Source organism: Marmota monax, unplaced genomic scaffold, assembly GCF_021218885.2.
Source record: "Marmota monax isolate L192 unplaced genomic scaffold, Marmota_monax_Labrador192_F-V1.1 WCK01_AAM20220418_F8-fsc00024, whole genome shotgun sequence".
In the NCBI taxonomy this organism is placed as follows: Eukaryota; Metazoa; Chordata; class Mammalia; order Rodentia; family Sciuridae; genus Marmota; species Marmota monax.
Window position 1 is genome coordinate 21,051,018 of NW_026695224.1, and position 27,870 is coordinate 21,078,887.

The window sequence follows — 27,870 nt, forward strand, 5'->3', positions numbered from 1 at the left end:
GATAAAGCACCTCTGGGTTCAATCACCAATACCAAAATAATTAAACAAAAAAGACTCCATGGTAGAGTTCCCCTGTGTTCAATCTCTAGTACTGGCAATAATAATAATAAAGAACTTGGAATAGAAATTTCTCTTCAAAAGGTTGAAAGTATGTGCTCAACACTTACTCAAATTAAGCATTTAAAGAAAATAAAATTGTTGTCCCTTTCCATTGTAAAAGTGCCCTCTTGTGGCCATTCATTATCAGTCTCTATGAATTTGGGGTACTGTTTCATATAAACTACTGTAACTGTATGCATACATATAAATGTCCCAGATTGCTTTTCATTTAACAAGAACTAGAGTCAATATGACTGGGGCTTGAACAGGTCTTTTCTGACTCTAAGACCAGTACTTTAAGCCCATGCATTTCCCTCTCATGATGATGTGTTCTTATGACTATATTAGATACCTAATGGACATACAGGGTCAGTCTTTCTCACTTCTTTAGATCAGCAAATATTTACTGAGTATAGAAGTAAAAATAAATAAGAACTGGGCACAGAGGCACACACCTATAATCCCAGCAACTGGGAAGCCTGAGTCAGGAGGATCCCAAGTTCAAGGCTAACTTTGGCAACTTAGAAAGAATTTGTGATTCTCCTGCCTCAGACCCCCAAGTCACTGGGATTACAGACATGCACCATAACGTCCACCTCTTACTTCCTCAGGACCACACATACCTACATAGTTTGCAAAAGCTTGCCATCTTTCATGAAAAGATTCTTAACCAGGTGCAGTGCTGTAATCTCAGAGACTCTAGAGACTGAGGCAGTGGGATCACAAGTTTACAAGTTTGAAGTCAGCATGGGCAACTTAGTAAGACCCTGTCTGAAAATTTTAAAAATGTCTAGGGATATATAGCCCAGTGGTAAAGCACCTCTGAGTTTAATCCTTAGTACCAAGAAGGGAAGGGAGGAGGAAGGAAGGAAAGAAAAGATTCTTTCTCCCTTTTGAAAATCCTTTTCCACTTGACAACTAAAGAAGAGACTGTGTATACACACACACACACACACACACATATATATATATATATATATTTTTTTTTTTTTTCCTTTTTCTGGTCTTTGACAGGCTGCACATTAAATGGCCAAGAGGTAAGATTCACTGTCCACTATGAAAATGGGTTCACTATATCAAGGGAAAATGGAGGCTCCAGCAGCATATTATACCGCTACCCATTTGAACGTCTGAAAATGTCTGCTGATGATGGCATCAGAAATCTCTATTTGGATTTTGGTGGTCCTGAGGGAGAACTGGTAAGAGTGTTGATGAAAAATATGTATATACTAATAGGTCTTCTCCTTCTTTCTCAATGCTTCTTGTATATAAAATTATGGCCTGACATTCCATTTGGAGCAGGAAATTATTCTTCAGTTTTCAAGATAGCATTGGGTTTGGGTTTTTTGTTTGTTTCTTTGTTTTTGGTACTAGAGATTTAACCCAGAGTGCTTTACCCCCAGCTCTTTTATTTTTTTATTTTATTGTATTTTTTTATTTTTTATTTTTTTGGTACCAGGGTTTGAACCCAGGGGCACTTAACCACTAAACCACATCCCCAGCCCTTTTTTTTATTTTTTATTTTGAGACAGGATCTTGCTAAGTTGCTGAGGCTGGTCTTAACTTGAGATCTTCCTGACTCAGACTCCTAAGTTGCTGGGATTACAAAGCTGGGTTTGGCTCTTTGTAGTTTTCTTTTCCTGTTAGAAAATCATTCTCTTTTTAAAAAGTTTTGTTTAAATGTGAAAAAGAAAAGAAACATCCGTTTTAAGAAAGAGGTCTTTGTCATGATACGTAATTCTATCCATTACTGTAATTGTCAGTTTGTTGGTATAAAAGCTAAGTAATACCTTTATTATTTGTGTGTGTGTGGTGCTGGGTCAAACCCAGAACTTCATGCATGCTAGGTAAACATGAAGGTAAGTGCTCTACCACTGAGCTACATTCCTAGCCTAAGAATTGAGTAATAAAGTGGCTCAGTTGCTACAGAAGCCTGCTAATCAGGAAAAAAAGAAACTTCTCAGCCAGATGTGGTAGCGTGGCGCACACCTGTAATATCAGCCAGTCGCTAGGGAGGCTGAGGCAGGAGGATCGCGAGTTCAAAGCCAGCCTCAGCAAAAGCAAGGTGCCAAACAACTCAGCGAGACCCTCTCTCTAAATAGAATACAAAATAGGGTTGGGGATGTGGCTTTGTGGCCAAGTGCCCCTGAGTTCAATCCCTTGTACCCTGTCCCCCACTCCCCTTAAAAAAAGAAGAAAGAAACTTCTTCACACAACTATCATCTTTCTGGATCTCTCTGTGCTTTAAAGGACAGGAAATCATGATTTCTCTTAAAGGGACTACTAGAAAGATATGTCAGGTATACTTCAGAAATCATAAATTTTGATAAAGTAGTAAAGTAATGCCTTTTTTGTCAAGAGCTAGTAGTGTAAGTCTTCTTATACACGAAATTTTATGTCCCCTGACACAGTCACGGTAGGTGGTGAGTTTGGAAACATTGAATCTGGAAATTTTAGAACTTAGAGAGATCTTAAAGATAATGTGTTTCTACTTCCAAATGAAAAACCATGGCTGGAAATCTTAAATGATGAACCCAAGACTATAACTCAGTGGAAGAGCATATGCTTACCACACACATGGCTATGGGTTTAATTCCCAGCATTTTTTTAGGTGGGGGGGGTTATTGGGGATTGAACCCAGAGGCGCTTTACTATTGAGCCATATCCCCAGCCCTTTTTTTTTTGAGAGAGAGAGAGAGAGAATTTTTTAATATTTATTTTTTAGTTATTGGAGGACACAACATCTTTGGTTTTTTTGGTATGTGGTGCTGAGGATCGAACCTGGGCCGCACGCATGCCAGGCGAGCGCGCTACTGCTTGAGCCACATCCCCAGCCCTCCCCAGCCCTTTTTATTTTTTATTTTGAGACAAGGTCTCACTAAGTTGCTAAGACTAGTCTTCAACCTGTGATCCTCCTATCCCAGCCTCCAGAGTCACTGGGATTATAGCCATGCTCCACTGTGCCCAGTCCCATTACTTTAAAAAAAAAAAAGTGGACATGTGGTTCAGGCCTATAATCCTAGCTACTCAATAAGCTGAAGAAGAAGAATTGCAAATTCAAGGCCAGCCTGGGAAATTTTAGCAATATCCTGCTTCAAAATAAAAAAGTTCCCAAGAGTTTCCATTAAAGTGGCACATTCTTTAAGTTTCTTTTATTTTGTGTTTGTGTGTGTGTGTTGTGTGTGCACACATGCTTGAACGTGCCAGATATCACTGAGCAATATCCTAGACCTTTTAAGTTCTTTTTAAAAACTAGAACATGACACGGAGGTTGTGCACACCTGTAATCCTAGCAACTCAGGAGGCTGAGGCAGAGGAGGATCACAAGTTTAAGGCTAGCCTTGACAATTTAGCAAGAACCTATTCTCAAAAATATTTTTAAAAGTCTAGGGATATAATTGGGTGGCAAAGCATCCCTGGGTTAATCTCCAGTGCCAGGGTCAGTGAATGGGTGGGGAGTAGAATGACAAGAATATCACATCTAAATTTGTTTATTCTTTTTCTATGAAAAAAGAATATATATATATATTCTTTTTTAATAGAAATAATGATATATATGATATATGATAATTAATGTCCTTTATGATATATGATAATTAATGTCCTTTCTCCATAGACGGTGGACCTGCACTCTTGTCCAAAGCCGATTGTTTTTGTGTTGCACACTTTCTTGTCGGCCAAAGTCACTCGCATGGGACTGCTTGTATGAGCAGCCAAAAGTCAGAAAAGAACCCTGTCACAAGAAATATTTCCACCTAAAAAAAAAAAAAAAAGAAGAAGAAGAAGAAAAAAAAAAGCACAAAAAGAAAGCTCTTTGCTCTCTCCTCCAGCACAGTGCCTTCCCAAGGACCTGCAAATCACTGCGGAACCATAACTGGGTTTAAAGAAGAGCCTACTTTGGTCAGAAATTCAAGGACTCTAATAAGCTCCAAAATGAAGCTATTGACATCTCATTTTATAATTTGGTTTAAAAGTAATCAGGTTTATTTTTCCTGTTAAAAATGGGTGGCTCTTTTCTTTTTTGGACATAATCAAACAACCAAGAGCTGCAGGGTGTGTGTGTGTGTGTGTGTGTGTGTGTGTGTTGTGTGTGCGTGTGTTTTTTCTTCCTGTAAAATTTGTTTTAGGCTTAACCTTGGTGTCTCACTTAGGATGGTTATCCCTTCCCAGGTGCTAGAGTACAGTTATTGCTTCCTAGTCATTCCAGATGGTGGATGCTTTATTGTAGTGTATTATCAAAGCCTACTCTTTCAACCTTAAGAAGTCTCTGAGTTGTATCACCAAAGGGTTCTTTCATCTGTGCTGGCTCTTGCTACATCCCATCTGCCCATCACTACTCACCTTATCACCAGCTTTGCCACTCATAAGTGCTACCTTTAGGACTCAGAACTTGCAAATTTGAGTAGCCTTGCCTTGTACTCCTTTTCTGGTGGTGACCAAGTTGAAAAGCAAGTTGGGATACCACTTATTTGGAAGAAAAGTTTTTGCTTGTTTTATTTTTTTCTGATTTTATATTTGGTAGGAGCCAGGGGATGTTATAAGATTTATTTTAAAAGAAAAATCCTCATTTTAAGCTAAGCCATCTTTTATCACTTACCACATGTGCCTTTGGTTAGGGTTAGTGGAACTTTATGAGTCACTATTTAAATAATTGGATATCACTGCCACTCTGGATGTATTATTTTTCCTAGTTTAATGACGTAGTCTTTGAGGTGGACTTTCTTAATGGCATCTTTTCTGGTGAAAGATTTGTTTGAGGAAAATAAATCCAGAAGAACTAGCTTGTTTAAAGAGTAAGCTTTGTTGGTGAAGCCAGTTCTTTAGCACAGCATCATGTCAAGTTGCTTTGGATTGTGTGAGACCATACAGGATTCTGGCCCTCTTTTGTGGCAGCAGAGTGCTATAACACATCCTGTGTAGAGGGCAGGGTGATGAGACAATGGCACAGTTACTTTCATTTTATTGAGTGTTGTCAGGTGTCATCATTAGGACAGAGTAGCTGTAGGACCACTGATTTTTATGGGTCTGAGGAATCATATTCAGCTTACTTTCCCTAATTTTGAAGGGAGTATATATCTCTGAAAACATTTTTAAGTAGTATAATATCTATATAAAATGTCAAGATTAGAACAGTCCCTGAATCTGGAAGAAGAGGAAACTTTGACTTAGATATGCTCTGTGGTCTCTGAACAATGGTCCAGGAATAGTTCTCATTTTCTAGATTTATCCAGAGTGCCACATAGGAATGTGAGCACTATAGAGGGTGAAGGAGGGTGGTACTCCAAATGGGTGGGAAGAAAAAGGAAAGAAAACACAACTTTTCATGCAAAACTTGAGCTGTTTTGTTTGAATGCATACTGACCAATAAGTGGGCCACATGAGAGCAGACATTCTAGCAGATGCTGTAACCCCACTGTCCTCCCTCTGCCCATATAAATAGTTCCTTCTTACCCTATGCTGTGAGATTAACAGTATTTAGAGCTTATGGAGAGATATTTATCCTACCCCCAGCTTCAAGTAGGTGTTGAAGCTCCAAAAATGATTGATCTGATCCACTTAAAACTGGAAATGAAAATATTGACAAGAATATCTTTCAGGAGTGCCCCCCAACACATACCCTGGTACCAGGGATTGCATCTAGGAACATTCTACCACTGAGCTACATCCCCAGCCCTTTTTATTTTGATTTAGGATCTTGCTAAGTTGCTCAGGCTGGACTCGAATTTGTGATCCTCTTGCCTCAGCCTCTGGAATAACAGGGGTTATAGGCATGTGCCACTGTAGTCAGCCCAAAAGCTTTTTGTTTTGAAAATTCAGAAACCTGTGATGGTTCCATCTGAGATATATATGTAATTGACAGGGGGAAAATGTTTTGAAGGTCCATCTCTGATTTCTGGAAGCAAAAGTTCAACAAATAATAAGCTCAGGTAAGAGCTTGGATATTCATGTTATGGTGAGAAGTTGAATGACACATTCACAGATGTCAATAGCAAAACCATCTGGTTGAAGTTTTTGTGTTGATGTGAAAGTCTAAGCCACAGAGATCCGCAGGAAATTTTTGAGCCACCCTGCTCATTACTAATATCAACAAGATCTGTAAAATAGGTGTGGTTAAACATTATAACAAAGCTTTTGGGCAGGAGAGAAAGAGAGGGCATTGTGCATTTCAGCTCGTTTTGCTCAAGTTTAAACTGCCACACAGGACCAGGCGTAGTAGCACACATCTGTAATCCCAGTGACTTGGGAGGCTAAGGCAAGAGGATCTTGAGTTGAAGTCCAGCCTCAGCAACTTGATGAGATCCTTCTCAAAATTAAAATAATAATAATAATAATAATAATAATAATATCAATGACTGGGGATGTAGCTCGGTGATAAAACACCGCTGGGTTCAATCTCTAGTAATGGAAGGGGGGGAAATTTTATATATATATAAATATATATAGACACACACAAAAACCTGTCATAGCATTGAGGCTCACAGAGTTTTTAATAATAATTTCAGTTTTATATAAAATGAAAATATATTTTGTCCACTAACAAGCCCCAAGAGCAAGAGCCCTTAGCTGCTTGTTTTACATTTTGACAGCTTTCTTGTCATAGTCAATAGAGGTTGTTTCCATTAAGTGTGTTGTGGGAATTTCAAATCATAAATGAAGTGCTTTTTATGATGAAACACCTTGATATATATGAATTTTGTATTTAGATGCCAAAATATGGCAAGTTATTTTCAAATATCTAAAAATGGGCATTTTTATATTCCACCTCTTTATAGAACCATTAAAAATTTCATCTTTTTCATTGTGAATTCAGAAAATTATTGAGGATGTTGAGGGCTCTCGTGTAGAATAGAAAGGAAACTGCAGAGTGATGTGGCCCCCAAGACTTGGGACTTAGGCATCTTCTCCACATTCCACACAGATGACTATACACAGCCAGTTTGTGTATAAAACATCTTCCTCCTCTTTCCCTGAAACTTCTTTCTTTCCATAAAAAGAAAGGGAACAAAATCAATAAAATAAAGTCTCCATTTTTCTCTTTAAAAACATTAAGTCCTTTCCTGAAGTGATTAAACAGACCTTACCTGGAAATTAGTATCTAATATTTTATATGAAGTGATGCAAAATGTGAATTTATAAAGTATTTTTTAGATAGTTGTGACTGTAAACTCACCTAGTAGAGTTTCAAATTAAATATTGGGACATGGGTAGGCAATCAAAAATATTATTTAAATTTCATTCACCTGTATGTTTAGTAATTTTTAGACTAGGAAAAGTCTGATAGCGTGTGTGTTTATCACCTGCAATTCTCATAAACTGTGTTACTGAAAATTATTTATGGCAAGAGAGACTGAATTATTTCTTACTTTTTTGTAAGTTAAAAAAAAACAAAAAAACTATTCAACAGATGGCTAACATTGTTACTGATTGCTTTCCTAACTTATCCTCCTAAGAGGAATGGTAACAAAGCTTTTCTTCATCTGATCAAATGTATTTAGCTGATAAACCAAAATTTATTCTTTAAATGAAAAATTTAGGCTGTGTGGAATCTGGACAAGATTATGTTTCTACCAGAAACAAGTTTCACTGTAAATGATTTTTGATGGACAAATGTGTGAGAAAAGTTTTTGATGGATTTTTTTTTTTAATTTTGTGAGAAACTGAAGGTCTTCTTGTTTAATTTATATGCATATGGATATATTTTCAAAACCATGGAAGAATCTGTCCATGTTTTTTAATGCAAATTACCCACAAAGCTGCTATGCAAATTGTACTAAAAGCCCTACCTACTTAAATAGTTAAACCTTTTTGAAACTTTCAGGGAAGACCTTAGACTCAAGCACTTTTTTGTATCTTATCTTGGACACATACTTTAAACTATGTTCTTTTTTTCACTGGTTGTAAGCTATTGATTGTACATAATATTTAAACTATCCAAATATCCAGCATACATTTCCATGTGGCTGCCATCTGCTATAGATGCCATGGATGAAATGGCTGGTTAGATAACCAAAGTTATTTTTTTTTTTCCATACCTAATGAAGAAGTAAAATGCCAGATCTCTCTGTTCTCAAAGCAAATTGCTTGGCTCAGATCTTAATATCTGTGTAATAAAAAGAGACATTTAAATTTGGGATTCTGCATAAAAGTCAAGTTCAGTTTGACCAAAGTCACATTCATTATTTTTATGTATCTCTATCAGGTATAATATTACTAGTGTCAGGTGGTATTATATTGTATATTGAAATCCCAGTTAAATTTTGGTTGTTATTGTGTCTTTTCTCCCTGCCTCTGCTGCACTAAAAAGGAGAGAAATCTGTCATCTACCACCATTCTCTTTGTGCCCTTTATTTTAATTGTTTCAATCTAGAATAATTTTGTCTTTTCACATATTGTCTTTAAAAGCTGATAGCAATAGTCTGCCCTCCCTCCTGTTCCTTTATCATTTATTGTGTTGGGTACATACACATTTATAAATTTGTGATGACAGTTCTAAAGTCATTATGCTTTATATCAGGATTCTGTGTTTTAGGTTAGTATAGTTATTCCTATGTTTTTTTTGTTTTGTTTTGTTTTTAATTTTTTTAGTTTTCGGCGGACACAACATCTTTATTTGTATGTGGTGCCGAGGATCGAACCCGGGCTGCACACATGCCAGGCGAGCGTGCTACCGCTTGAGCCACATCCCCAGCCCTATTCCTATGTTTTAATTATGTTGAGTGGAATTTATTTTACTGCTTTAGGTGACTAACCCTTTTTTAAAAAAAAGAACAGAAACATCTGGTAGATCAGTGATATAAATTTGTTCTATTAAACGATAGAATTTCAAGTTAAGAATAAGGTACAATAAATAGACACATAGAGCACATCTGTTTTCTTGTCTCTTTGACACTGGCTAAATTGCCAATTAGAAAAATGTTTGTTAGGTATTATCTTGCAAGATTTTTTTTGTGTGTGGGGATTGGACTCAAGGGCATTATGAACACTGTACTACATCCCAGTCCCTTTTTTTGTTTGTTGGCTTTGAAACAGGGTCTTGCTAAGTTGCTGAGGCTGCCCTTGTACTTGTGATCCTTTTGCCTCAGCCTTCTTAGTTGCTGGGATTACAGGCATGCACAACCATGCCCAGCTAGATATTAACTGACAAGAATTTTTCAACAAGGTTGTTGTTGTTGTTTTGGTGCTGGGGGTTGAACTCAGTGACTTGAGCATGTTAAGCATAAGCTCTGCCACTGAACTTTACCTTTAGCCCTTCTTTTACTTCAATATATAAACTTGAGCATATCTCTTGCCACCTATATTCTTCTTTCCCACTTCAGGTGACTAAACCAGAGCATATTCTAGTTTTAGATGTGAATTCATATCCAAATATAATGCATAAGTATACCTTTTGCAAATTATCGCATGCTATCCAATGACCATTTGACTATATTCAACAGAAGTCTACCATATGAACTTTAATCCTTGAATTGCAATCTAATTGAATTGAAATTGAATAGATTGGTTATTGAGACCCTGTCTCAAAATAAAATTTTAAAAAGGGCTGGAGATGTAGCTCAGTAGTAAAGCACCCATAAGTTCCATGTCCAGTACCAAAAAAATAAATAAAATAGATTGGTTGAAACTAAAAAATGTAACATAGAAATGATACTTACATATTTTAAGACTAGGAATTTTAAGACTAGGTTAGAATTCCAAATTCTGAGTCCTCCAAGTTCCTTTCTCAGTTTTGCAGTAGTCTCGTCTCCATAGCCATTGATACAACACTGGTTTTGAGGCTCTTTTTATTTTTTAAGTTTGAGACAGGGTTTCAAAGAGTTGTTTAGGGCCTCGATAATTTTTTGAAGCTGGCCTCAAACTTGTGATCCTCCTGCTTCAGTTTCCCAAGTTGCTGGGATTATAGGCATGCACTTTCACACCCAGCTTGAGTCCCTCTTTATCCCAGTCATTCTATACACACACATACACACACACACACACACCCTTGGAATGATTATTCTGTCACTTCTTTCAGAGTGATAGAAGACTCTTACATATACACAAAAGGTTCTTTGGGAACTTGGAGAGTTTGAAACTGTGAATAATAATGACATATTCATATATTCTTTCACCTGACAAGTATTTATTAATGTACAGTTCTGTACCAACCATTTTGAAGAGTCCAAAAGAAACTTCCTCCCTTCAAATAGTATATAATCCATTATTTCTCAGTCACCTCATTACCATCGCTTTATCAATCAGTAGCTAAGTGATTAACCACTTCATATTTTTACCACAATAGATCCACTGCTCTGCTTATCTGGAAGACATTTGAAGGGATGTTCTGGCTTTGACCCATACCAACACAAAAGGATCCTAGCATATTAAAGTAGATTGGTCTTCATGCTTAATTTTATAAAATTAGACTTTAGTTTGGGAGAGAGAATAGTGTACAGTATCCCTAATAAAAATAAGCCCTATTGCTGAAAGCGGATCAATGGGAAAGGTTTAACTGTAAACTGCACAACTAATTGTGTATTTCTTCAACTTTTATTTTTAAATTTTGCTGACCCATTTATTTCCACATTTAAATCATTTCAGCATCTCATTTGCTAAAAAGTTCCACACATATGATATATGGAGTGTTTCTCCATTATTAATCCATTGAATTAAAGAAATTTAAAGCTTAACAGAAGGAAATAAAAGAAGTTGATTGATTTTCCATAATTTTCATAGAGTAACAGTACCTTTCTATCCATAAGCTCAGCTTTTAAGGCAATATATCCTTACTTGTGCCCAGAAAGTACCTGAGCTATCTGTGAGAGAATGTCATAGGGCCTCTTTCCCTTTGGTTCTGAAGTGTCCTGGAGTTGTACACAAAAATTAGGTCATGCCTTCTGAGTCTCAGTCTTGTCTTTAAACCTGCGCTTTGAAAATCAGGTGCTTATGACTGTTTTATTGAAACTAGCCCATAAGTATTGTGTAAATGTCTGTTCCTCTTAGGTTGGAAGAACTTCTGTCTCAGTCCTGTTAGAGTGGGTGTCAGTTATCTTTTCACCTTTGTGAATTCATAGAATTTGAAGAAGAGGAAATTAAATTTGCATAATCACCAGGCTCCATGATCTCACCTATAGCAATCTGTCCTGATCATAAGAACTAGTTTCAGAATTTTTTTCAATACAGGATGTCAGTGTTACGTTTACAGTTTGTTGGATGAGTTCATCATTAGAAGACCTTTATGCCCAAAGAATGTTTCCTTTTTGGTACCAGATCTGAGGTCTTTTAGAAGATAATGTGGGAGCCATGTGTGGTGATGCATGCCTGTAATCCCAGAAACTCTGGAGGCTGAGCTAGGAGGACTTCAAGTTCAAGGCCAGCCTCAGCAACTTAGCAAGTCCCTGAGTAAATTAGTGGCACCCTTTCTCAAAATAAAAAATAAAAAAAGACTGGGGATGTAGCTCAGTAGTGCCCTGGGTTCAATCCCCAGTTAAAATAATAATAATAATAATAATGTGGGAAAGCACTACCTATTAAGGCTTATTTTGGTTAATCTCTGCAAATTCTGATAATATCCACTTGTATGTATTCTTTCCCACACTACTTTCATTTTTGATAAACGCAAAGACTTAGAAAGCTAGAATAATACTTAAACAGATAATTAGAAGTATGTGATTTTGTTTTTTTCTTCTTTTTAGAATACCATACTTAAGACTTCTACTTTATAAGTCTTGTTTAAAATCTAACTCTTGAATCTTCTGTCTACCAAATTTTAAAAAAATGGCATAAAACAGGGCAGTATTTGTGTTCTTAATTAAAAAAAAAAAAGAGCTTTATGTATACTCTATATAGATGCATAGACAACACTTGCCCTTGAGTTGCACATCAACACATAGCATTGTATATTACAATGAAAATTTGTAACTTAAGGGTATTATATATATATATATATATATATATATAAAAATACATATATACCTTTATAATCTTTATACTGTAAATAAAAAATTACTTTTAGACTTGTATTTTACTTGTATTTTTTTTTTCATTTTTAAAAATCAGTTTAAAACTCAGGAAAATTTCAAAACCAGTACAACTTTTCAATCCCCTTCACCCAAATTTCCCAGTTAACATTTTTCATACTTGTTCCATTCCTATCTTATCTTTTCCTTACATGATACTTTCTTTTTTCTACATTTTATTTTTATGCAGTGCTGAGGGTCAAACCCAGGTCCTCACTTGTGCAAAGCAAATGCTTTCCCACTGAACTACAAGCCCAGCCCATATGACACTCTTACCATTCTTAAATTGTGTAGTGTGTATTTCCAAAATTCAAGGAGCCCTCCCTGCTACTATCCAGCCCTCCTAATCAAGAAATCAACATTGATACTACACTACCACCAACTCCATAGACCCCGTTCAGATAATGCCAATCACAGGAACAATTCCTCTCCCTTTACTTTCAGTCCAGGATTCTATCCAGTACCACATGCTGCTTTTTGGTTGTCATGTCTCATCAGTATCTTCAGTCTGGAACGGTTCCTCAGTTTTTTTTCTGAATTCTCAAGTGCCTGAGCATCTGAAAGAACATAGATCTTTTATTCTGCAGACTGACCCTCCACCTGGCTCATCTAATATTACCTATCAGATCAGATCCTGCGTATTTGGAGGAGCCATGAAAGTGAGACCATGTTCTCCCCAGAGTCTCATCTACTGCTCATTTTGATGTGCACATTGTCCTAGGTTTGACCAGTGGGGAGCCCTTTGAAAACTTTTGTCCTTTTGATATGTCCCTGTTATTTTTTTTTAACTTTTGGCACAACAAAGATTCGTTTTGTATTTTCCACTTGGCCATTCTTCAGTGGGGCCCTGAGGCTTTCCTAATGTATGGTGATAAAAAGAAACCAAGATCTGGGTGTTTGGTATGCTTGTTACTACAGAGTAAGGAAAATGTGCAAGGTTGTGTATACAAATATACCTATATCTATTTCTAGATCATATTTAGAACCCATGGGTTCACACTGACATTTCTGATTTTTCTCAGTGTAACTAATAACCCAACCACCAAGGCCACTGCTTTCCACTCCCTTTTTACTCCCTTCTCCCCACCCACTTCCTCATCCATCACCTTCATCTTGCTTACATACCACTGTCTGCCTTCTCAGCTGCATTAGGTACTGTTGTCCCCTCTCTTTATCAATACTTTCTCCAGTTTTTTTTAATCTGTTTTTTTATTATTAGTTGTTCAAAACATTACAAAGCTCTTGACATATCATATTTCATACATTTGATTCAAGCAGATTATGAACTCCCATTTTTACCCCGTATACATATTGCAGATTCATATCTGTTCCACATCCACTTTTTTACATACTTTCTTTTTTTACATACTTTATCCACTGTTGAGAGCCACTGGCATTTTGCCAGAAGTAATGGTTGAGAGGTGAGGCATTAAGATGATGCTGGATTGAAGCAGGCTGTGTATTCAATTGTATATAGACCCCTGCTGTCCCCCTCAGGCGCCCGCTACTTTGGAGTTCTCCCCGGGATTCCTGGGGAGTTCGGGTTGGTTGGTGAAGTTCCGGTCGAGGGAGTTTGGGGTGTGTGTGATGTGCCTGGAAGGGCCGCGTGGGTGGCGTTAGCGCGAGTTCGGAAATAAAGTTTGTTCCTGCTTGAGTGGCTCCTGATTTGTGCCCACCCGGACTGCGGCACTCCACCCCTTGAGACATTCCTCCCTGACTTTCAAGACACTCCTCTGGCTGTCCTAGCTCCAGCTCTTTCTGAGCTGCTTTTGCAGGCTTGTGGTCTCAAGTCTTGGTCAACAAACCTTAAAGCTCTCTGTTCTAGGCTTTCCTCATTATACTCCTTAGAAGCTCCCACAGCTTCCATTCCCACCTATGCTCAGATAACTCCAGATGTGAGGTCTCACCCCTCATCCAGGGATCTTTCAAAGGCACCTCAAACTCACGATCTTCCTCACTTCCTGACACCCAAATCTATATTGTCCATTATTCCCCAACTCAGTAGCATCAGCAGTCCAGGTGCTGAAGCCAGAAGTCATCTTTTCCTCTCCTGCCCCTCCTCATATCCCATATCCAACTCACTTCCAAAACCTGTCATTCTGTTTGCTTCTCTCTATAGCCCTCCACATGCCCCTCCCTCCTTCTCTTCTGTACTACAACAATTTCACACTGCAATAGCCATCCCATTCCTGCAATCTGTTTTCTATAACAGGGCTAAAATGGAAAAAAAGGGTTGGGCATGGTGGCACTCACCTGTAATCCCAGTGACTCAGGAGGCTGAGGTAAGAGGATCCTGAGTTCAAAGCCAGCCTCAGCAATTTAGTGAGGGCCTAAGCAACTCAGCAAGATCCCGTCTCTAAACAAAATATTATAAAAGAGCTGGGGATGTGATTAAGTGGTAAAGGCCCCCTGGGTATCAAAAATAAATAAATAAATAAATAAATAAATGATAAAATGGGGAAAAAAACCCAAAAGCACAAAAACAAAGATACAATCCAAAATCTTTACCACAGCCAATGTCCTTGCCCTGGTTCACCTCCCCAAGAACTGTTCATGGTACACCTTGACTCTCCCCTCTAGCTATCAGTATCTTCCAGTTTCTCATGGAGCCTTTGCACAGGCTGTTTTACCAGCCTAGAATGTATTTTCCTTTATCCCTCAAACTTCCACTTAAGTTGGACCCTTCCCTGAGCCCTATTTTGAGTAAAATACCTGTTAGAGTTCACATAATACATGTGCCTTTACACATCAGCCTCAACACGCTTATTACCTTCTGATAAACTACCTTTCTCAGACTGCAGACTCCCCTAGAACTGTTGTGATCATTGCTGTAGCCCTAGATACTAGCAAAGAACTCAGCACACAGTAGTTCCCTACTAAATAATAAACAAACGTAAGCGAACGATCTGCGGTGCTGAATGGAGTTCACCTAGGTAAAGCCCCAGAATCGGAGATTAAAGAAAATCATCTTCCGATGGAGAAAAGTAGGATTAGTACTTTAAAAGACAATAGAACCACTTTAGACAATCACTGGGATGATAACAGTTATCAGAAACCGAGCCTCCAAAAGGTGTGTGGCTGTCTGTACATAGCTAGGTCATACATTTCCCCTAAGTCAGACAGGGTAGGTATTAATTACCATGCCCTATTAAACATAGGAAACATCAGTTCTGGTAAATTACTTTTACTGTGAGAATAAAAGTGTCCTACTGGTGCTATTTTTGGAAAGGGGTCGCGGATTTCCGGGTTCTACCCCGGCCCCGCCCCTCATCCAGGTCCCGCCAGGCCCACCCCCTTACTCTCTTGCCCCGCCCCGGCTCTCGTCACGCCCCTGCCTGAGCCCTGCAGCCGGTCCAACGCGGGAGCTGTGCCTGCAGTGCCGGCCGTGGCCGCTTGGAGGCAGCCGCGCGGCTCTGGCCCGACCGCTCTGGGCCGCAAGGCTCGCTAGCCCTCCGACTAGGCTCCGGCTGAGAGCGACCGCCCTCCTTGCGCCCAGCGCCGACCCGCCCGGCTCCCCGCGCCGAACCCAGCACCTCGGCTCCCCGGGGTCGGACCGAGGTCGCAAGCAGCGCCGCGGGGTGTGGGGCGGACCCAGGAGATGAAATGACAACGTCAACCCTCCAGGTACCTCGGCGCGGCCCGGCCGGCTGCGGAGGCCGAAGGCGGTGCGGCGGGGCCTGCGGGCCTTGGAGCCGGCAGGCGGGCGACCACCTCCGAGCCCCGGCCTCGCTGTCCAGCCTGACCACCGCGGCCAGTCTCCGCCGTTTCTCTTTTCACGCGCTGGGAGCAGAGGGAGGTCTCCACATCCCAGTCCCCGGCCCTTGCCCTGCTGGCGGAGCCGGGAAGCCACTACTTGCAGCCGGCGCCCCAAACCGCCGCTGTACAACTGCTCTTGGGCCCCGGAGCGCCTCCTTGGCAAGCTCGGCCCGTCCCTTCTGGTCGTTCAGGGAGCGATGCTCACTCCCTTCTGCCCTAGGCCCTGACAGCTCCTCGGCCCTCTGCGAACAAGCCACGTTCCTTTCCATGTTGCGACCCCCTCTTCTCACCCAGAGACCCTTCATTCGTTTTCTGGATCTTACAAGGTGGTGCTGGGTCGCGCCTCTTGGATGAATAATGGGCCCATCCTCCTGGTGCTGTCAGAAAACACAAACACATGCTCAGGCCTTAGACCAAGTGTGAATCCGGCTCTGCCACGCACTAGCATGTGACCTTGGGCTATGCTTTTGATCTTGGAATCTCTGATTTGCACATCTGTAAAATGGGGCAGTGTAGCATCGGGTTGTTGTGAGATGCCTCTAGGTTTAATAATTCAAGTAAAGCATTTTTACTGTACGTTTGGTACATTGTAAGTGCTCAGTAAGCAATGGCAGAAAAACACTTGGGAGAATCAGACAAGACTTAATGGAAATAGGGGCATTTGGCCAGAGCATCAAAGGATAAGTAGCATTCAGATAGTTGGTGGTGGAGGAGGGATGGTTACCCTAGGTGGAGAGATGGGCATGGAATAAATTGGGGTACTGGGCTAGGAATTAGATGGAGTCCAAAGCCAGAACCCACCATTGACCAGCAGAAACTCAAGAGGTTGCTACAGGGATCTATATAACTCATCTCAAATGCAATACGGTTTACTCATCTAAAGATATCACCCAACATTTCTAGTAAAATCACAGTTGTGCAACCATCACCCCTCACTTTTTAGAACATTTTCATCACTCCAGAAAGAATCCCCATGCCTTCTGCCTCTCTCAAGCAACTATTAATCCACTCTCTTTCTCTATAGATTTGCCAACTCTGGGCATTTTATCTAAATGGAATCATACAACATGTGGCTGTCTTCTTTGGCTTAACATAATGCCATAGGCTTTTACATTTTTTAAATTGCTGGAAAAAAAATAATTTGATGACATATGAAAATAATTTGAAATTCAAATTTCAGAGCCTATAAATAAAGTTTTATTGGAACACATCCCAGTTCATTCGTTTACATATTATCATGGCTGCTTTTATGCCACAAAGGCAGAGTTGAGTAGTTGAGTAGAGATTGTATGGCTGGCAAATTCTAAATATTTGCTCTTTGATTCTTTACAGAAAAAGTTTTCCTGCTCTTCTGTTAGCACACCTTTGTCACTTTTCTCCTTCATTCTCATTCTTTGCCATACCTGTTACTAGAGATGTGGCAGGACTGGCAGCTTTGTCACCTTACCCTCCTGTTATGCAAAGCTGTTTTTCATTAAAACTACATCCTGAATGTGAAAAACAGTATTGGTTGCCTGAGAAATCTAATGCACTTCAGTGCATTAATAAGAATGTCTACAAGGACATCTGGGATGAGTGCTCTCCCACCCCATGGAGCAGAGCATATCTTGAGCTTTTTCAGAGCCCCCACTTCAAAAGGACAGACCCAAGCAAGGAGTAGTACAGAGTGAAAAAAAATACTAGGAACTGAGGTGTTTGTTCTGGAGAAGCCACCAGGACAGGAATATTGTTTCCATGCCTTATCTAAAGGAGAATAGACAGGTAGAATTTGTGTGTTGGCTGATTGTGCATAAAGGCTCAGGACTCCTAGGCATCCTCTGTAAGTAGGCAGAGGAAGGAGCAAAGCCAACATTCTTCACTTTTCATGTCTTTTCAGTCTAGTAAGGACCCTCTACATCCTCCTACTGGCCCATCTCATCTTGCTTCTCTCAGCCAAAAAGAAAAGTCAGTTTTCTTAAACTATCTGAAGTTGACACCTGGAAAGGGATGTCTGGCCTGTTTTACCTGTCAGTCTTGTAGAGCTCTCTTTGTGCCTTTCTTTCAGAGACTTCTTACTGAAGTAGTTTTCTGACTACAACCCTGCCAGAGTTGGTCAAGGATTATTGTTTGCTGTGGCTGGAACTAGGTCTGCAGTGGAATCTGCCTGCCTAATTACTAGAGCTGTACCAGATAAAGATTTCTGGTCAGGCTTGTGGGTTGGGGAAGCTGTGGTTTCTAAAACTGGATGTGTAGGTGCTTCCAGTTTCCAGTTCAGCCAATCCAGGGATGTGCAAGACTTAGATGACTCCCAAAGACATTGCTCACAGAGATCTTAGAAGTTCCAAAGGAGAGTTTCCCTCAACTAGCAGCACATGTCATCTCTGGGGTAAGCAAGCATTTTCCTTCCTGAAGCTACTGGTATTATAATGTAGCCATGTGGCCAAGCATCCCCTCCCCAGTGTCATCCTCAAACAGTTCAAGAAAACTGTCTTCTCTTTTCAGCTGAGGGAAGCAAGCTGAGGTGGGCCAGTAGAAGGATGTAGAGGTGTCCATAAGCCTTTCTCTTGGTTTAGTGAAAGACTTTGCTCCCTGGCTGGATCTTTTGAACCCCAAGGCCCAGTGCAGTGTCTGACCTCCTTGTTGAGCAACACAGCAACCAATTGCTTCTAGTGTTTCCCCTCACTTAGTCTGTTTTTAGTTTGTTGGGTTTTTTTTTTGGGGGGGGGTGGGTACTGGGGATTGAACTAGGGGCACTCGACCACTGAGCCACCTTCCCAGCCCTATTTTGTATTTTATTTAGAGACAGGGTCTCACTGAGTTGCTTAGTGCCTCTCCATTGCTGAGGCTGAGGCTGGCTTTGAACTCGCGATTCTCCTGCCTCAGCCTCCCAAGCTGCTGGGATTACAGGTGTGCACTACCATGCCCTGGCTTAGTCTGGTTTTCTTTCTTGAAACCCAAGCCCCAGCTATTAGGTCAGCTTTTCACTTGCTGCGCTCCAGAGAACTGGACAAGATATTATTTTGAATTACCATGAACTCCCTGTGAAGAGGGACATTGTTTTGTTGTTGTTGTTTTGGCAGTACCAGAGATCACACCCAGGAGCTCCCGCATGCTAGGCAAGCAAGCACTCCACCACTGTTACATCTCCAGCCAAGACCCGATTTGTCTTTTCTTCCTTTAAGGACTAAGTTGATGTGAGAAAAACAGGGCAATATAATGGACTGCAATCAATAAATCCACAGATCTGGCACTATCTCTCCTCATATCTCATTCTGCTGCTTGTGACCCCAGGGGCTTTCTGGATCTCCTGGGAAACAGCTATTTGCCTTGTTTTTCCAGAAAGCCATTGATCTGGTGACAAAAGCCACAGAAGAGGATAAAGCCAAGAACTACGAGGAGGCACTCAGGCTCTACCAGCATGCTGTGGAGTACTTCCTCCACGCTATCAAGTGTGAGTCACATCAGGGCGCGCTCTAGCGTCAGAGCTCCTTGAGTGCAGGTTAGGCACACAAAGCTCATGGGGGCCATTCTCTGCTTCCCCTTTTGCAGATGAGGCACACAGTGACAAGGCCAAGGAGAGCATTCGAGCCAAGTGCGTGCAGTACCTAGACCGGGCAGAGAAGCTGAAGGATTATTTACGAAACAAAGAGAAACACGGCAAGAAGCCAGTCAAAGAGAATCAAAGTGAGGGCAAGGGGTGAGTGTGCTGGAGCGCACTGCTGGCCCTGGTGGAACGGAGCCCCCATGTGCATGTGCCTTCTTCATGTGTCACTGTTATTCTTGGTGCTAATGCTGCCTTGGACTGCATTGGCATCCTTCTCATGGGGATTTCCACTCATAATAATAATGCCAACAGCTGCTTTCATTAAGACTTTGCAGAATACTATCTGTTATGTTATTGGATCTGTATAGAAAAGTCATACAGAGATAAGGGGCATGGCATGGGGTGATGAGCCTTGGCCTTTGCAGCTCAACTCTCAGGATAGAACCCTGGCTTTTCCACTGTCTTGCCATGTGATCTTAACTTCTATGCCTCTAGTCTCATTTCATAAGGGGAAAATGATAGAACTCTGCTTCTAGTATTGCCATAGGAGCAGAGGAGATGATATGGGTAAAGCCTTAGATGGGAGTTTGGTGCATAGTAAGCTGCTATTATCACAGAGAACCATTATCTTCATCTGACAGGTCAAGCAGCAAAAAATGGAGAGGCTGAAATTAGCTAAGGTCACTGAGCTAGAACATGATTAGAATCTGGACCCCCCCATCCAAGGCCTCTGTTTCTCCTCTCACAGCGAGTGGTCTCTCTGTGGCCTCTCATCTCATGTCTGGGGTTCACCTACCATGGTAATGCCAGTTAGCTGAGCACAAATGCAGTGGTGTCTGGAGTCAGGCAAGGGCCCTTGGGGCTACAGAGTCATGGGGTAGGAAATAGGTGACTGTGTCAGCTACCTCATCAGAAGTGAGATGCTCTCCTGGGCAGAGAGTCCATGCCTGTGGTCTGGTTCCCCAGAACCAGAAGCATACCAAAGAAGAACCAGGAGGCTAAGGGTCTCCAAAAAGGATAGAAGAGTTGTAAATGACAGATAAATGATAGGATAGGAGCTGGCTCTTGGGATGAAAGCATATTCATCTTTTGATTTAAACTTTACCTCCTTTCTGTCCTTGGAACTGTTTTGGTTTCACTGCCATGACCAAGGTCCAAGTCCATAGGAAAGGGACCTGAAAGCTACATTGGCTTGACTGACTGCTCTTTAAATTTAACCAAAGCACATTTCCCTTACCAACCCTCAGGAGAGGCCAGATATCTCTATCCTTATTCCCTTAATGAAGAAATGAGGCTGGGTTATTGGAGTGTTTCTTGTAGGACAGCCTGTGGCCCTGGTGTTTCAAGGTCCCTTACTGGTGTTGAGGAAGAGGCATTCCTTACCCACAGCACTGTGGCCTCACTCTGAGGGTCTCCCTGCTCCCAGGGTAAAGAGCCAGCTTGTGATCTTCTGTTTCCTTTCCTAGCAGTGATAGTGACAGTGAAGGGGATAATCCAGAGAAAAAGAAATTGCAAGAACAACTGATGGGTAAGAGGCCTGAAGCCTTGTGGCAATGGGAGGGAATGTGGTGTGGGTCTGCTGTTGGCTTGGCTCATGCTCATAGGCTAGACTCTGGTTCTGCTTCCCTGTGCAGGTGCTGTTGTGATGGAGAAGCCCAACATACGATGGAATGACGTGGCTGGGCTAGAGGGGGCCAAGGAGGCTCTCAAAGAAGCTGTCATTTTGCCAATTAAATTCCCACACTTGTTCACAGGTAAAGAGTTGAGCCACCTGAAGCTTGGGTGTAAAAATATCAGGCTTCTGAGGGAGCCAGCGTGGGGCTTCCCCTCTGAAATGTCCTGGAACAGATGGTATCTGCTTCCTTAGCCCAAGAGGACCAGGCCTGGACTTGCCATGTGCTCTATAAGGAGAAGCCCCAAGGCCTGCTCACCAGTTATCTACTGTGGCATCAAAAACAACCATGTGACTAAAACTTTAGTTGACTCATTTTACTAGGTAGTCAGAGTCAGGAACCAGTGCCAGCCAGTGTCATTTGGCAAGAACAATGAGGATCATTAACAAGAGCTAGAGCATTGGGGGGTGTAGCTCAGTGATAGAGCATAAGCATGGGCGAGGCCCTGGTTCAATCCCTAGCCTCACAAAAAACAAAAACAGAAAACAAGGGCTAGGCTTCCAGTAGGTGCTTAATTCCTTAGACACCTTTGTTCCTGGAATCATTTGTTTTCTAGGACCTTCTTACTGACTGTGTCTAAAGGCCCTCTGTTCTTTTTGTTTGTTTGTCTGTTCTGTTCCCATTCCCCAATCAGGAGGCTTACTTCAGTTATTCTCTATTGCAGGCAAGCGTACCCCTTGGCGAGGGATACTGCTTTTTGGACCCCCTGGCACAGGGAAATCCTATCTGGCCAAGGCTGTGGCAACAGAGGCCAACAACTCTACCTTCTTCTCTGTGTCCTCCTCAGATTTGATGTCTAAGTGGTTGGGGGAGAGTGAGAAGTAAGTCAGCCATCGGGCTGCACTCTCCTGGCAGCCCTGGCAGCTGTGCTGGTCCAGCTTCTCTGCCCCTTGGAGTCACCTCCCGGAGGAGCTGCTGTTTAATATTCAGGGAGAATAGCCAGGAGAGTGAAATCTTGCCCACTTATTGGTTGGGACACCATCCTGTAGGTAACTAGAAGAGAACTTGGAAGCAATGAAGGACTCAAGAAGCAAAGGGAATGGAACTAACCATGATGAGTATAGCTGACCATCCCCTGTCAGAGGATTTAGCTTATTCCCCACACTGATTCCTATTTTGCAGATGATGAAACTGAGGCTTAGGGCAAGAGAAATGACTTGTCCTAAATTCAGAGCTAATGCTTGGGCCCCAGGGTCTGAAGCTGGTGTTGAGGCATGTTCTTCTTTGGTGCACTACTGCCAAAGAATTTGTCACCACCATTCTCCCTGACATCAATTTTCAGTATCCTCACAGGAAAGGCAGGAGAAGTGGCAACTGGAACCCTGGGTGGGCATGTCCGGGAGCATGCAGATCCTAACCCCTTTTTTACCCTTACAGGCTAGTCAAGAATCTCTTTGAGCTAGCCAGGCAACACAAGCCCTCCATCATCTTCATCGATGAGGTGGATTCTCTCTGTGGGTCCCGGAATGAAAATGAGAGCGAGGCTGCCCGAAGGATCAAAACAGAGTTCTTGGTCCAAATGCAGGGTGCGTACCAGTCTGGTTGCCCCTGGGTCATCACTCCACCTAAAATCAGTTCAGGACTCCAGATTTAGCTGTAGCTGGGTGATTGTCCTTGGAGTGGAGGAAAAGTGCTCCTTGGCATCCTATCCTCAGTCCTCAAATGAGTTTTCATCATAGAGAAGCTGTTGAGACCTATGCCACCCCGCTACTCTGCCCTTCCTGTGGCAGATGGTGCTTTAGGTCTCTTAATCGCAGCAAAGCCAGATCAGAGTGCTTTAGTTTCAACTGGGACCCTGCCAGTGGTGGCACAGGGATGGCTTCAGGTGATGATTCACAAAGCCCCTGAGATCTGTCCCAATGGTTCTGACTGACCCTTGCAGGTGTCTTCATAGTCCACATCTCTGTCTCCCTTTCTCCACAGGTGTGGGGAATAACAATGATGGGACTCTGGTTCTTGGTGCCACAAACATCCCCTGGGTGTTGGATTCAGCTATTAGAAGGAGGTGAGTCTCCCACAGGACAGGCTTGGGGCTAACATCTTCCTCAGGCCAATGGTAGCCTATAAGCGTGCCCTTATCTTATTCTCCGGTGTCCTCCCTGGTCTGATTGGAGCAGAGCCCTTATGAAGCCAGCTTCTTGTGGGCTATGGTGCCAGCATTGCTGGCCTAAAAGTGCATCTCTTTTGCTGTCCATGCTGTGCCTTCTTCTAACTCCATTCTGTGATCAGCTTTCATTTCTTGCTCTGTACTTGGCTCTTTAGGTTTGAAAAGCGCATTTATATCCCACTGCCAGAAGAAGCTGCCCGTGCCCAGATGTTCCGATTGCATCTTGGGAGCACTCCACACAACCTCACAGATGCCAACATCCATGAGCTGGCCCGGAAGACAGAAGGCTACTCAGGTGCAGACATCAGCATCATTGTGAGGGACTCCCTTATGCAGCCCGTCAGGAAAGTGCAGTCAGCAACACACTTCAAGAAGGTGAGTGGTGGCTGGGTAACTCAGGAAGCCAAGGCAGGGGGATTGCAAGTTTGAGGCCAGAACTGGCAACTTAGTGAGACCCTGTCTCAAAGAATAAAAAGGATTGGGAATGTAGCTCAGAGGTAGAGCATCCCTGGGTTCAATCCCCAGTACCACACACACACACACACAAAATCAGAAGGTGAGTGGCCAGCAATGGCTTAGGCAGTATCTCCAAGGGGTATCTGTTTTTTTCCCTGCTCCCTGGCTGCTCAGAGGACACACTTTCAATTTCTTGGAGAACTAAGGGAAAGAGTTGGGTGTGCCCACTAGTTCCAGGAGTCAGGACTACACCTGCCCTCCCATCTCTGAAGCCCTTGCCTAAGCATGTCTGTCTCTTGATTGTGAGGAGCCAAAAGATGGGCCACTGTTTCCACAGCTCTGCAGCCTCCCCAAGATGCACTGTGTTGTGTGAGAGTAGATGCCAAGTAAATGCTTGACAGTTACTAATTATAAAGAGGACCCATGCTCTCCTTCAACAGATCTTTGTTGAGTGTCTGCTGTGGGTCCTGTGTGCCTGACGGTCCTAGGTGCTGAGAAGTCATTAGTGATCATAACAGATGAAACTCCCTTCTCTCTAGTAGCCTTCATTCATGTGGGGGTAGACCTTAATAAACAAGATAAAAGTCAGTTCCTTAACAGGTAATGAGGAAGAGCTAAGCAGGGTAAGGTAGACCAGGAGTACCAGAGGTTTAGGATGCAGGCAGGTTGCACTATTAAAGGCCAGGCAACAGGTGGGTGACATTTGAATCAAGAATTGAAGGTGAGGGAAAGAGCCTTAGGATATTTGAGGGGATGTTTTGCTAGGGCATATACTTAAGTGGGAAAAAAACATTTTTTATGTATTTTTTTTAAATTTATATATGACAGCAGAATGCATTACAATTCTTATTACGTATATAGAGCACAATTTTTCATATTTCTGGTTGTATACATAGTATATTCACACCAATTCATACACGTACTTTGGATAGTAATGATCATCACATTGCACCATCGTTAATTACCCCATGCCCCCTCCCTTCTCCTCCAACCCCTCTGCCCTATCTAGAGTTCGTCTATTCCTCCCATGCTCCTGCTCCCTATCTTACTATGAATCAGCCTCCTTATATCAAAGAAAACATTTGGCATTGGGTTTTTTGGGATTGGCTATCTTCACTTAGCATTATGGAAAAAAAAAATTTTATTGCTACTGCATTTTTGATGAAATTTAGTGGCACTAATAAGGAAGGTGAGACGTTTGGGGCTATTATTTGAGAATCTGGAGGTCAGTGGCTGGCAGAGCATGCTGTCATCAGGACTCTGAAATCAGACTGAGCCACTTTGACCACTCAGTACAGGAGCTTTTTTGTTTGTTTACAGTGCTGATGATTGAACCCAGAGACGCTTTCCACTGAGCTACATTCTCAGCCATTTTGTGTGTGTATATGTGTGTGTGTGTGTGTGTGTGTATGTGCGCCAAAGATTGAACCCAAGGGTACTTAACCACTGAGCCACATCCCCAGCCCTTTTTTATATTTTTATTTAGAGAGAGGGTCTCACTGAGTTGCTAAGGGCCTCGCTAAGTTGCTGAGGCTGAGTTTGAACTTGCAATCCTCCTGCCTCAGCCTCCCAAGCCACTGTGATTACAGGCATGTGCCATCATAACCAGCTAGCCCTTTTTTGGAGGGTGTGGGGGGGTACTGGGGATTGAATGCAGGGGCACTTAACCACTGAGCTACATCTCCAGCCCTATTTTATATTTTATTTAGAGACAGGGTCTCACTGATTTGCTTAGTACCTCACTTTTTCTGAGGCTGGCTTTGAACTCGTGATCCTCCTGTCTCAGCCTCCTGAGTCACTGGGATTACAAGCTTTTGCCACCATGTTCGGCCCAGTTAGCCCTTTATATTCTTTGATTTTGAGATAGGGTTTCACTAAGTTGCTCAGGCTGACCTAGAACTTGAGATCTTCCTGCCTCAGCCTCCTGAGTAGCTGGAATTACAGGCATGTGGCCACTCTACCCTGCTAGCCTAGGAGTTTTTGTTTGGTTTGGTACCAGAGATTGAACCCAGAGGTGCTTAACCATTTAGCCACATCCCCAGCACTTTTTATTTTGAGACAGGGTGTCACTAAGATGCTTACTAAATTGCTGAGACTGGCTTTGAACTCAATCCTCTTGCCTCAGACTCCCAAGTTGTGGGATTACAGGCATACCCCATCATGACCAGCCAGCCCAGGAATTCTGAAGGAGAATTCTTGTGATCGTGATGACCTAGAAAACCATCCATTCCCTTTCTTTAGGACATCTTTAGAAATCTGAGGTGTTCTACTATCCCTTAACAGTGAAGAACAGCTATACCAGCCTGTCAAACTCCTGCTTGGTTTCAGGTCTGTGGTCCTTCCCGCACCAACCCTAGCATTGTGATTGATGACCTCCTGACCCCATGCTCTCCAGGGGACCCAGGGGCCATAGAGATGACTTGGATGGATGTTCCTAGTGACAAACTCTTAGAGCCTGTGGTTTGCATGGTAAGTAAACAGCTGGGAGAGGGGACTCTATAGAGCCCAGAAAATTAGGGGTCTGGGTCCAAGAAGAAAAATGAACTTCTTTCCTTCCATAGCCTGAGCTATCATGGCTCCTCTGAAACGGTGACCTTTGTAGCTCTGGGTTGCTGAGGATCTTGCTGTGACTCAAGGGGAACAGAGGCTATATATCCTACTAAAGTATATAAAGTATATATAAAGTTTATATACTTTAGTAGAAAGAGTAAAGTTTAGATAATGTAACTGTCATTCCAGAGGTTTGGCTTAATTGGTCCAGAAGAAACCAGAAAAAGTATGTCAGCAAGGTTTCATTTAATGCAGTGGCAGAGGCAGAGGCAGCCTCTCACCCAGGTAGTGTGGCCCTATCCATCTCCTAGTCTTGCCAGTCACAGTGCTCATTCTATCCTGGTGTGATGGGCAAAAAATTAAAAAATGGGAGTTATGATAGGATGGAGCCTTGATTCATTCAGATCAGACCTCTGGAAATGATATGTGCTGCCTCACTATGCTGCCTGTCACAGGCTGATTCTAGTTTAGCAACTGTAGGGAGTTCTGCACTGGGCAATGACCTTGCTACCCTAGATGGCATAGCTGTGCAAGGAGGGAGGCCTAGCATCTGGAGCCTGGCTGCTTCTCAGCAGTATGCTCTTGTCTTTACAGTCGGACATGCTCCGGTCTTTGGCCACCACCCGGCCCACAGTGAATGCAGATGACCTCCTGAAAGTGAAGAAATTCTCAGAGGACTTTGGACAGGAGAGTTAAAAGCTTCTTCACTTGGGTGAAGGTGAAGGTGGGAGGTTGATTGGGGCACATCTACGGTACTCCCTACACTGGTGGCCAGACAGGGCTCCAGGGCTCGTCCTAAAGTCACCACAGTGTCTCCTCTGCTGTCTGGCCGCCAGCCAGGGAGCAGGAAGAAAAGGGCCTCCACAGCAGATGACGCTCCGCTACAGTCTGGCACACAGTGGATACTGGTTCTTCCTAGTTCTCTCTTCTGGATGCTGACCAGTTCCTTTTCCTGCCCCTCCATGTCTTTTTTATTTTTGTTTCCCTAAATTAATGCTGCTTTGATTTATCTTGTTTATAAAGATAAAATCCCCTGGAAGTGTCAAGGAGTGGGAGTAGCCAGGCCCCAGTTACTTTTATGGCCAAGTTTGGCTGAGAACAGACTGATGAAGAGTAAGAAAAGCCATTCCCACCCTCCTAGGTTTGCATCCAGAGCCCTGTGTCTTCCTTGCAAGAGGAGGAGATGGTTTCTGTGAGCACAAAGCTGTTTTGATCAGGAGAGAAGGCAGGTGCATCTTCACTGCTGCCTCCCCACCCCCCCAGGCCCACCCTCCCGAGTGTAAGAACACTGAACCCAGCCACTGCCCTGGGTCCCTGTCCTGGAGATGGTCTAATAAATCCTTTTCCCTTCTTGAGCCACTGGAGTGGTCTCATCTTTGACTTGTCTGGGGCTACCTGAAGGCCACTTTTGCTTCCAATAACATGCTCTCATTTTCTTTGCTTCTTCCTCTCCTCTCCTCAGCAGAGTAGGAAGCAAGCAGGAATGCTGGCCACCTTCTACAGTTCTCAGGTCTGCTCTCCAGTAAGGTGGCTCAGAAGATTGGCTGGGGGTATTTAAGGGACCTGGTCAGCTCTTCTTACTGTCCAGTGTCCAGATCACAGACTGCAAAGTGGGAGGCCTGTGTGTCAGACATAACCTGCAGCTGTTTGGTTTGGTCTGCTGCCAACATTTAAAAATCAAAAATTGACATAAAAATGTAGATTTTTCTG

The 27,870-nt window shown here is 42.5% G+C and overlaps 2 protein-coding genes across 4 annotated transcripts in view; both read left to right on the plus strand.

Moving 5' to 3' along the window:
- Sntb2 (syntrophin beta 2) overlaps positions 1–12,098 on the plus strand; it is an 85,383-nt gene extending 73,285 nt beyond the window's left edge. Inside the window, exons 6-7 of the mRNA XM_046435295.2 lie at positions 1,114–1,298; positions 3,716–12,098. Coding sequence (XP_046291251.1) covers positions 1,114–1,298; positions 3,716–3,808 — 278 coding nt within the window. The 3' untranslated portion in view covers positions 3,809–12,098. The remainder of the gene's footprint in view (positions 1–1,113; positions 1,299–3,715) is intronic.
- Positions 12,099–15,535: 3,437 nt separating this feature from the next.
- On the plus strand, positions 15,536–27,515 carry Vps4a (vacuolar protein sorting 4 homolog A). 3 transcript variants are annotated; one of them, XM_046435298.2, is made up of 12 exons: positions 15,536–15,719; positions 19,170–19,281; positions 19,380–19,527; positions 20,841–20,902; positions 21,009–21,128; positions 21,712–21,868; positions 22,425–22,573; positions 22,971–23,052; positions 23,310–23,529; positions 25,939–26,079; positions 26,755–26,878; positions 27,302–27,515. In XM_046435298.2, exons 1-11 carry the CDS (start codon positions 15,699–15,701, stop codon positions 26,854–26,856), a joined length of 1,314 nt encoding a protein of 437 aa, XP_046291254.1. In that variant the 5' UTR covers positions 15,536–15,698; the 3' UTR covers positions 26,857–26,878; positions 27,302–27,515. The 3 variants fall into 3 exon arrangements, with proteins under 3 accessions (XP_046291254.1, XP_046291253.1, XP_046291255.1); XM_046435297.2 differs by having other exon boundaries at positions 26,755–27,515; XM_046435299.2 differs by having other exon boundaries at positions 20,844–20,902; positions 26,755–27,515.
- Positions 27,516–27,870: the final 355 nt, after the last annotated feature.

Coding starts and splice junctions, on each gene's coding strand:
- Vps4a (XM_046435297.2), top strand. CDS start 15,699: ATGACAACGTCAACCCTCCAG. Junction 19,282..19,379: donor CTTCCTCCACGCTATCAAGT/GTGAGTCACATC, acceptor CCCCTTTTGCAG/ATGAGGCACACAGTGACAAG. Junction 19,528..20,840: donor AATCAAAGTGAGGGCAAGGG/GTGAGTGTGCTG, acceptor TTCCTTTCCTAG/CAGTGATAGTGACAGTGAAG.